This window comes from Ruditapes philippinarum, unplaced genomic scaffold, assembly GCF_026571515.1.
Source record: "Ruditapes philippinarum isolate M1 unplaced genomic scaffold, ASM2657151v2 ctg833_1_1_1_1, whole genome shotgun sequence".
NCBI classification, from domain to species: Eukaryota; Metazoa; Mollusca; class Bivalvia; order Venerida; family Veneridae; genus Ruditapes; species Ruditapes philippinarum.
In genome coordinates this window covers 111,922-123,319 of record NW_026853013.1, presented here as the reverse complement: position 1 = coordinate 123,319, position 11,398 = coordinate 111,922, and the positions used below count along the sequence as shown (strand labels likewise).

Here is an 11,398-nt window from a genome sequence, read left to right as displayed (position 1 = left end):
TGTCAATTCGGCCATTTGGACAAATGCGTAATAATTGACATCTTATTGTTACGTTAAAATAGAAATTTGGCTTGAACCTAGATGAACTTTGATGTAGGGTTTTACAGGTTTACGATGGTTTATTAGTGTAAATTGACGTTGATAATTAGGTTATAAAAACTATAGGTTATAAAGACATCCTGGGTATTGTCAGTTAAATATAAACCTTACGAAGTTGCACCGAATAGTCTGGTGAGTACGTTTTACTATAATCAGGTCAATATAACCTTTCGAGAAAACAGTCTCAAGAGCAGTTCAAAACACTTCACACAATCCGCTAAATTACGTTAGTAAGTTATCTTTAAATTGAAATTTTACTCATAATACAAAATGTGTTTACTTTAAGAGCAAGCACGTGTACATACAAGTGGTTGCATTGTTGGACAAAAGTAATTGAATAGTGTGGTGTGTGCAAATCGAAGGTTAAGTAGAATATGTAAAATATATGCATTGTAAAAATGATATGTCAAAGATGTAATATCAAGTAATTTTAAATTACAAGTAATTTTAAAACTCAGATATACCTAGAGTTATCTTTATAAAAGACACTTGGCCGTGGTTTACGTGGTTCAACTGTTGTTTGGTACCTGTCCGGCAATACCGAAACGGGATGGCAAATTTTGAGAGACCGGTGTGTATACAATGCGGTATCATCCAGTCATATCACAAAAGATTCAAACGTCTGGATGATACAGTAAGTCTTGTTTAATTTCTATATATATGCGCATCGTTTGCCTTTTTGTCCTGCTCACTCTTTACTGTTACCTCTTACGAGTCACTAGATAAATATTATTTAAATTAGATGAACTATATTGACATTTAGATTTTCCAGTTTACTTAATTTCATTTTATATTGAAATAATTTGGTATTGACTCGGTAGTAAAGAATCGTTTCATTAAGCTTAAATCATGTATTGTATTTCTTTTTTCGCGTCAATTGTGTATATATTGTTTTTGAATGTATTATATATTAATTTTTATTGTGTTTACAAGATTTTACTTAATTAGCATTAAAATATCGAACACACGCCTAGAGTTTGTACTTCTACATACATCCTGTGTACAAGACTCTGTGACATGAATATATAAAACCGTTTTACTCCTGCGCCATCAATAGCCACAGTTTTAATGCAGCTTTAATATAATCACTAGAATGAGAAATGACACAGTTTTTGACATAAATTTTCATTTCCCTATATACATATTTAACAGATGAAAGATATTTTATTTTTCGTTGTCTAAGCGGTTTTCTTTTTTCATCATTGTACGATTACGAAACATCTTTACAAATACTTCACTGACAATTACTTATATCAATATTTTTTTTTTTTTAATAAATTAATAAACAATATACAATATGCAAATTGCAAGCAATTCATTGATACCACGTTTCTTTAGAACAAAACCTTTTACTTCATTCACTTTTCTATTTCATGAAAACAAATGCCCAGTTCAGTAAGCCTTTTCTGTTTGAACATAACCACGCCTGGCAAACTGTCGCTCCACTTCAAAATTGTGGTGTACGGTAAAACGAGCGAACGGCATTTCCGAGATAGAGCGGAAGGCCAATTTAAACGCCTAATTGTAAGTATTGTTTATGTTTTTGTCTTGTTATTTATTTAAGTTGTATCTTTTCGAAAAACGGAAAATGTAGTTCCGTGTAGGATTGATTTAGGCTTCATATGATCTGAGCTGTTACAAAAAGAAAATTATATTAAGCCCAGGAGAACTTTTCTCCCTGACGTAGCGAACGATGATTTGTAGGATATTGAACTTCCCAACCATAGAAAATGCCATACCTTCGGATTTCTTGAAAAAGTGTATTAGTAAATTATCAACCCGTAATAAGAACTTGTCCTTCGTGCAAAATAAATTACTCCTAAAGGATTTCTCTTAAATTTGTATATCAATATTTTTCGAAAGTAGTGGAGGCGAAAAGGGCGAGAGATGGAGCAAAAAGGTTCGATGTTGAGCGCAAGGCGATATCAATTTGACGTATTAGGAGAGCGTACAATGATTTTTATAAATAAAAGCTATAGAAGTTAAAATAGACATGATCAAGTGTTTAAGACCGAGATATATATACCTTTTAAAGAGAACTGATAAATTGTGATATCCTTTCAACGACTATAGCGTAATAACTGTAATCGCGAAGGTGTCACCTATGGCTGCCGTGTAGATTCCATTATTTATGTTCGAAATTTGGATGAGGCCCGACCATTGAATCATACACATTAATGCATGGCATAATACAGGATGCCACTTATTCGAGGTCAAATCATGATTTTTGACATGGTTATGTACATTTAAAAACGTGTGTTCGTGCAAATGGGACAAACAATTTACAGTAATGAATTATATGTTAGGAAAAGACCTCTATAAGCATTGTATGCTTTCGGATCTAATCCTTTTTCAGCATTGTATATTATGTAACTATTGATTGTCTGTAATATATGTTTGTTTGAAAATGTTTGAAATAAAATATGTTTAATCTAAATGCGACAAAGTCGAATATTTTTAGCTCTACCGCGAACAAATGTTTCCGAGGAGGTACGTGTAACTCGATTGTTTACGCCAAAATGTTATGTTTTTCGAAAAGTTAGAAATTCAAGGTGCAGAACAGAAACAAAATTATGCAATGCATGGAACGCATTAAATTAAATGGATCACTACTACCAAGTTCAGTTCACAATGACTGTCTGTAATTAATAGCTCTAACGTACCTGTTCTGAGCAAAACACAAATCAGTCACGTTTTCATGAATTTGAAAGGTGGGGAATCGCTATGAAAATGGTTGACAAGGTGTCAGTTGTTATAAGGATATAACACGTGTTCCAGTTATGTTTCAAGATACTTCCTCCCTTATTTAGCATTGTTGTTTAGTTTATTATTTTCCTCTCAAAGTGAGGCAGAACTCAGGCGGTGTAAGGACTAAAATTATCAATAATATAATAGACCTAGTTATAGTAGAAATTTCTATTTACACTTACAGACGAAAATAATAAACTAAATAAACAACAATGCTAAATAAGGGAGGAAGTATCTTGAAACATAACTGGAACATGTGTTTTATCCTTATAAAGACTGACACCTTGTCAACCATTTTCATAGCGATTCCCCACCTTACAAATTCATGAAAACGTGACTTATGTGTGTTTTGCACCTTGAATATCTAACTTTTCGAAAAACATTACATTTTGGCGTGAACAATCGAGTTACACGTACCTGCTCGGAACCATTTGTTCGCGGTAGAACTAAAAATGTTTGATTTTGTCAAATCAATATCGCCTTGCGCTCAACATCGAACCTTTTGCTCCATCTCTTGCCCTTTCGCTCCACTACTTTCGAAAAATATCGATTTACAAATTTAAGAAATCCTTCAGGAGTAATTTATTTTGCACGAAGGGCAAGTTCTTATTACGGGTTGATAATTTACTAATACACTTTTTCAAGAAATCCTAAGGGTATGACATTTCTATGGTTGGGAAGTTCAATATTCTACAAATCATCGTTCGCTTCGACAGGGAGAAAAGTTCTCCTGGGCTTAATATAATTTTCTTTTTGTAACAGCTCAGATCATTGGAAGCCTAAATCAATCCTACACGGAACTACATGTTCCGTTTTTCGAAAAAATACAACTTAAATGAATAACAAGACAAAAACATAAACAATACTTACAATTAGGCGTTTAAATCGGCCTTCCGCTCTATCTCGGAAATGCCGTTCGCTCGTTTTATCGTACACCACAATTTTGAAGTGGAGCGACAGTTTGCCGGGCGTGATAACACGTTATAAAACTGTTCGTGAGTTTACAGATAAACATAAAAAAATAAATCATCGTGGATTTTAACCAGCTTATAAGTGTATGTACATACAGTGCCAGTCAACAAAATGTTTATTGCCTTCATAGATGATGATTATGCAGTGCAAAAGTGTTAAGTAAGTGACTTGCATATAACATGGTAGATGTTATCAAATAATTTACCATAGGCACTGTATTTATTGGAGAGGTCATCAGACCTCTCCATAGTGTTCAGACTGATTGCTGGCGGCATCCATTTTTGCGTACCTGATTGTAGTAAATGAATGTCATTTACAGCTTAAAACCATTAGGAGCAGTCTACAAAATTTGTTTTGCGCATGCTCCGTTTCAAAATACGACTTAATTTAAACGAAAAATTGACCTTTTTGAAAACCTAGCTAAACACCGTTTTCCGGTACGTTACGGAATATCGAAGTGAACGAATCGATCGGTACAAAGAAAAATCGGAAAATATTATTTACGTTGTGGATGTTTCATTCCGTTTTAATCTTTTAAATTGTATAAATCGATTACAGTATTGTTTTCTTAATAGCGTTTTTATATCTTGTTCCGATAAATTGTACCGCTTGTACAAAGTTCTTTTTGAACTGGTATGACTAAGTAACGCAACGGGGATTTTTTGGCGCAAGTGGCACAAATTTGACACACGTTTGATTTTCTTAAAATATTGTGGTTGAAGGCATGCAGCTTTATATTCTGTTTATTCCAATCAAATGATATAAAACATTTTTATGTAAATCCTGGACTTAAAATTATCTAATTAACATACTTTATGCCCGTTTTGGAAAACGTAGAGGAAATGTTTTCATATACTTACCAAAACATAAACCGAAAATTTGCTGATTGAATTTTACAAGAAACTTTTGTTTTGATACTACTTTTAATATACATATCATTTATTTTAAATTTAGTTCCCTTTGTATAAAAAGTATCCCTAATGCGTCAAGGAAAAAAATCCATTTCTCCAGCATATAATCTTTCAAAACATTAAAAAATGAAGTGTAAACAAACTTTCATTATGATACTATATATTCAATTTATATAATAAATTATATTTTGTTAAATAATTGTAATTAATAACCATTCGTTGTGTCTTATTTCCAAATATTTTCAAATTAAACAAATCTTCCACAGCAGCAAAAAGACCTCTCGCATGCTTCTTTTTAAAGAAGCAAACTTGTATCAATCATTATTTAAAAGTAGCCTTTACGATTCGTCTTGCTGCGTAGTAATCGTCATTGCACAGGTTTCTCCATCTTTAAGAATGATTGTACATTTTAATATTTTTTCTTTTAATTTAAGATTTTATGTGCATTTGTTTGTTACGTTAGTACAGTCGAAACTGTACTAACGGTCACCTCTTATCGGCGGTCACCTGACCTAAACGGCCATTTTGTGACGCTCCCGACGAAAACCACTCTATTTTATACATCTGTTCAACGGTCACCTGCTGTCCGCGGTCAACGGTCACCTAAAATGCTTCCCAAATCTTAAAGTCGGTCATCTTAAGCGGTCAGCCAAGTGAAACGGCCAGGCAATCTTCTGCGGTCAGCCAGGTGAAACGGCCAGGCAATATTCTGTCATTTATTTTCAAAGATGACACGTGTCACGGATTAACAAAAGCTACTTGTCAGGTGCTAGATATTAACATAAAACCACAACATTTCAAGAAGTTTGCATAATTGCTCATCCGTGTCGTAATTACAAACGTTTGGAACGTCTCAACGCACTTGCAATTCGTTCTTTTGAGTTACTGTACGCTAGTTTTTTATTTTTCAATTTACCGATTTTAAGAAAAAAAGAAATAAGAAAACAATGCATTGTCGATGGCAGAAAGAAATTTAAGTTAATCCCGATTCAGATAAATTTTGTGCGTACATGGTACTTACCAAAGAAATGAAAATGAATTACATCGCCGATTGTCTAAATTCCTCAGTAATAAATTCATAAAAACACATGCTCCATGTGTGAAAATAAAATTGCAAATGAGGTCACTGTTAAATCACACCCATTAAGTTTACACACTAGATGACCTCTAAGAGGTAACTAGCGGTCTCTTCAAAGGAATCTTTGATGTTTACAAACCTGTAGCCCTGCTGTTTTAATCCGAAACATCAAAGGAAGTGCCGACACTTAGATGACGTGTACACAATATTCTATTGATCAAAAGTTAGAAAAAGAAACTGTCATACTTTTTTTGTGAAAAAAATATTACGCATTTTAAATTATTGTGCAAGAAGATATTTTTATGGGATAAATAGTTTCAATTATTGACATAATAAATCGTGAGTGCATTTGTTTATCTGTGTTACATTCATGTAAAGCTTTATATGTTGGAAGGATTGTGTACATGTTAAACCATTAAAGGCATACGTTTGTAAATGGTTAAAAAACTGATGATGATGATGATGATGATGATGAATCAGACTGGTTTATTTATACTTAAATCAGATTTATTTTACAAAGAAATGAATAATATGTTTGGATAAAAACTGGATCCTCCATTCAGCAGCCACCTGTCTTAAGCAGCCAAAATGACTGCATCCCTTGGCTGGCTGCTTAAGACAGTTTCGACTGTATTTAAGCATACATTTTAGGATTTCATGTTTGCATATTGAGGTCATGTTAACTGCGTGTCTTAGTCCAAAACATATCTAGCAACAAGAGTTCACATAGAAATAAACAATACAAATAACATATCATATCAACTAAGAAATCATCTTTCGGACCAGAAATGTTATTGCACTGATTGTTTTCACATATCAACATTACATCTAAATCATACAGGTCACGGTTCTTGTCAGAAAGCATGTTAGTAAACAGTATGCAATGAATTCATGTTATATAACTTGAGCTGAATGCTCCAGAGAAAAAATGTGATTTTTGTCGGAGCTTATGCTGGAGTACTTGCCAAATGATCTAGAAGAGTTTGTAGACTTATATCGTCTGGAAGACATATCCGGTATTTCGTCTGCTGCAATGTAGCTGTGGTTTGCAGAATTGTTGTTTCCAAGAGCTGGAACTAGTCTATCTCGCTCCCCGTTAGTACTAAGATTTCGTGGATTTCTGCAACATTTCTGTAGCATTTCAACAATATATACTCTCACTGTCTCATCAAGCAAACAAAAAAGTACAGCATTACAAAACGCCTGACCAGGATCCCCAAACGCTTGCAGGTACATAAATACATGTGAGATCATTGATCCGGGCGTCTCTGAATCCACGTGACCTAGATTCAACATGGAGCGTATTGATCCCCACATTCGGAGTATATAAAGCAAAAACCACACATAAAGGTAATTTTTGTCTTCAACACGTAAATTTTCATGTATTTCCCTTAATGTCCACCGTCTGTATTTTAAGAACTGAAAACAAAGAAACAGCTGTTTGATATATGACAAATATATTATATGACTTATTAGGGGAAGAAAAATTATTGAGCCAATTAAAGTCAAAATAAGGTGTAACGAAATCATGGATAGCATAAGTGAAATAATGTCAAAATAAGGTGTACAAATTAATGCTAGAGAGCGTGAGGTATGTTGCACTTATTCATTATTCATTATCCCCCATGTTCAGACTCAATCAAACCGAGTCTGCAATTTTCATGTAATTTTGTTGTGATAAATGCTTCCTGAGAAATCACCTTGTTTCCAGATTTTTACAGTGTTCGACAATCCGACAGACTTATAAAGCTAATAGTATTGTTCTTCTATCATATTGAAAATTCTTTAACATAAAATGCCAGTGGTTTCAGAGTACATTATTCAAACACATTTTGCTCTGTATTTAACAAGGTAATGTGTTTTTTTACTTAATATCTCAACTTATTTGTTAAACAACGGTTCTGCTTTGCTATTAAAATAATAACAACACACGGAACAGTGCATTTCGTCTTCCAATTGATTAGAATAACAAATATTACATAATCTTTGAGATGTTGTAATTCTTTTATCATTGTTTTAATGCTGAAACTTATTCTTTTTCTGTCTTGGAAGATAATAAGGTAATATGGAAAATGTCATTGCATACATATATCTATAGTGTATTGATCGAGACCAAGTTTTTAAAAATATATAGAGATTTGGCTGAGTGTAAACTTGGGTAGAATCAAAGCACTGGAAGGGCGAAGGAGTTGCTACCCTTGTATAACTAATTATATAGAGGTATAATGAAAAATGTAAAATAGTGTCATATTATTGTTGTAATGAATATTAAATGTGAAAATTGACTTGAGATAATATTTTTGAGGATTGTAACAGGGACTGGTGGGAGGGGGTCAGATAGGGGATAATATCAGATAAAAGCGTCTTATCCCTGTGGATTCAGCCACGCAAATGTGTACTAATACGTGGATTAATACTATGAGCATATTGTAAATGAATGATTCATAGATACCTTATCTACTTACCCTGTAAAATTGCGACAGGACATAAAGAGATGTTGTTATCAGGTAACATAAAAACTCCCATCCCTTTCCCGCCATAAATACCCAGAAGACGTAGTCATGTTTTGCATGTGATATCCAGCACCAAGGACCCGTGTTGACGCTTGAGTGACCGTCTCTTCCAAGCACGTGTTTTGTCATAGCAACCACTGTTATAATACCTGTACAGTAATATATAGATTGTACTTAAATGTTACTTAAATCTACCTCTAGGAATTAACCCTTAACCCACTGAAGAGTTTTTGTGTGTGTGATGAATTTGCCCTGCTTTAAAACTTAGAAATAGATCATTCAAAGTCTGATTGCAAAATTGAGCTAATAAAAACAACATGGATATGTATGCATGCTGGTTGTGCTCTATTGTGGTGCAAAATGCTTTATTTCTGCAGGTAAAGGTAATGAAGTAACAATATATGATTATTATATATGTATAGGCTTACATAATACTCATTATTATAATTGCAATTTTATACATAAATTGTAAGCGCTTAATGATTTATTGTATAAAACAATGAAATTTGGTAACTATTCAAAAATCAATGCAAATTGTACATTCTGTCATAATTAAACAAAGAATAACAATGCTCTGATTCAGTTTTTTAGACAATTTGTTTTTTGGCCGTTATATAAAATGTACATTCTTTGCCATATTGATATATTATCATTACCTGGACAAACCCAACTGACTGCATTAGCGCATATGAAATACTGCAACGATGACGTGCTATCATTTCTGTATACCACGGCGACAAATATATGAATTGCTATGGCAACGGTAAGATAAAAGGAAACAATGCTAGAGTATGTTGTAATGCCGCTTTGAATAGTGCACACACTGTCCTGAACATTTGCAAAGTGCGCTATACCCGATACGAGGTACCCTGAAAATACAAAAGATATTTCTCCAAATATTATTATCATTATTTATCCTTCAAAAATGTTTTTAAAAAACGTAAGTATGTGCAAGAGTTTGGCTGAAATTTGTGATTTTCTTGATCAAACCAAAATAGTATAAATTATATGTGTATAATTCTTTGCAACGTTTTTAAATTCATATGCTCCTTTCAAAATTTCTTTTTAATTTTATCAAGACGATTCCAATTTTATAACTAGTCCTGTTTGAGTGTGTTCGTTGAGTTTTTCTGTGTTGCTGTGTCGTGTTAGGTGTTAGAGGATGCGTTTATTGAATGCCATCCTTCCTTAATTGTTTATCTTGCTGTTTATATTTTAAGTAATTCGAAAGTCGCAGGGATGTAATTACGCAAAGTTTCAAAAAAGTGCTATCTCTGACCTTAGTAACTGGTAAGTACAATGCTGTCATACATCCTATGTTTAACAAGCAATCCTCAAAATTACCCATATTGCTTTGTATAAAAATATTATGTAAATTTTCTCAATTTGTATTGGGATAAACATAATAAACCATATAATTACCGACTGCTGATATGAAGTCTGCAACAGTAAGGCACGTGACAAGCTTCCGTGTAGAATTTCTTATTTCCGGTATCAGAAAATATGATCCAAATATAGCAAACGATCCTAATATAGAAAGACTACTACTGATCACGGAAATATACAACACCGGATCTTCATACGTAACCGGTGTAGTGTTAGTCTTGTTGCTCATTTTGCGGTTTGTCCATTTCTTTTTTCTTTTAATTTACAGTTCACAGCGGTAAAAATTAACAAATAAACTTCCTCGTTATATTAACGATATGTACACGTAAGAGTTATACCGAAACAACGTTGAAATAATAAAAAACAAAACGTTTGTACACACTTGAAACACAATATAACACATCTACATACCCGTACAGAAAGATGGTGCAAAAAGTTAATATCCAGTAGTATCACCTTGGCCTTTCCCAAAACCGTACCAATAGCTAGTTGATGTGATTTAGCGGACGTGATATAATAGATAACAAATATACTCAAAACTCGCGTGTTGAACTGATAAGTTAAAAATAAATCTGATACAGTACAGATTAAGGGCTAATCAAACAATAAGAGAGACATAATTATTATCAAATGTTAAACAATTAATGTTTCGGTAGATAGTGAATTATCACTGACTGCTTTGAAATATTCTTCCTGATTCGGAAAAAAGAAAGTTGCAATGTACAATATGCACATGGTCATATATAATCTGATAATAGAATTTGAGTAGAGATATTATAAATAGATAAGTAGATTGTTTGATGTCAAGGGAAACAACTCAAATTAAAAGTAGATATATTGTATTACTGACATAGTTATCTATCGAACTTGCGTGGTATTTAGACATACTACTCATGTTATAATTTATGATAAATATCTTCTTTACGTAGATTGTTTTGTATAAGTCTTGATATCGATATATAAAGAACACTTTTTTGCATTTTGTTTTGTAATGATCGGATAATACTTTTGAATTTTCAACTGCGTGGATTTATGACGTCGATCCTTTGAAAAAAAATCAAACTACATGCCTTCAGATGAGTAAACTTATTTTCGAAATTTCAAACTTATTGAAATATTCATAATCAGACTGACACTTATATTTATGATCCGATATATAATAACATACTATTTTTGTTACGTATTTTTACACCATTTGTAATAGATTATGGGTTTGGTTTTTGCATTTTTTTCAATTTCTTTCCTTTACACTGAAAGTGTTGGTATTAAGTGAGTGAATGTAGCTATAAACATTCTATTTTTCAGTCCTCTTGGAGCATTGACGTCTACTTCAATGAAATGTTAATGAAATGGTGACTTTAGAGATATTTCACTTTTCTTTGTCTTCCATTAAGAGATTCGATGATATAATACTGAAATCATGTTCACTTATCGATTTTGAAGAAATCTCCGATTATGCTCTCATCTTTCGCAAACTCGCCTGTCTTGTATGATCAATATAGATATATTCTATTATTCCTTCAAATTTGAAGAGTACAACATGTATACATGAAAAACAAATAAGTATAAAGCTATTGACATAATATACAGCGTACATAAACCACGTTCATGATTCCTAATAATAGACCCAACGACCGTTCTAGTAAAAATACATGCAATTGTAATATTATGAGCATAAGCTATTAGATATT

At 32.8% G+C, this 11,398-nt stretch overlaps 1 protein-coding gene across 1 annotated transcript; it reads right to left on the bottom strand.

The window, feature by feature from the left end:
- Positions 1-6,435: 6,435 nt before the first annotated feature.
- LOC132731617 (G-protein coupled receptor 157-like) lies at positions 6,436-10,349 on the bottom strand. Its single transcript, XM_060717831.1, has 4 exons — positions 9,744-10,349; positions 8,978-9,190; positions 8,274-8,470; positions 6,436-7,227 (listed from the first exon to the last, which is right to left on the bottom strand). Exons 1-4 carry the CDS (start codon positions 9,934-9,936, stop codon positions 6,703-6,705), a joined length of 1,128 nt encoding a protein of 375 aa, XP_060573814.1. The 5' UTR covers positions 9,937-10,349; the 3' UTR covers positions 6,436-6,702.
- Between the last annotated feature and the right edge of the window lie 1,049 nt (positions 10,350-11,398).

Bases quoted from the DNA above. Each gene is read 5' to 3' on its own strand.
- LOC132731617 (XM_060717831.1), bottom strand. From the start codon at position 9,936: ATGAGCAACAAGACTAACACTACACCGGTTACGTATGAAGATCCGGTG. The intron at 8,471-8,977 runs GTAATGATAATA...ATTACTGTACAG, and splicing joins AGTCAGTTGGGTTTGTCCAG to GTATTATAACAGTGGTTGCT. The intron at 7,228-8,273 runs GTAAGTAGATAA...CTTTGTTTTCAG, and splicing joins TCCTGTCGCAATTTTACAGG to TTCTTAAAATACAGACGGTG.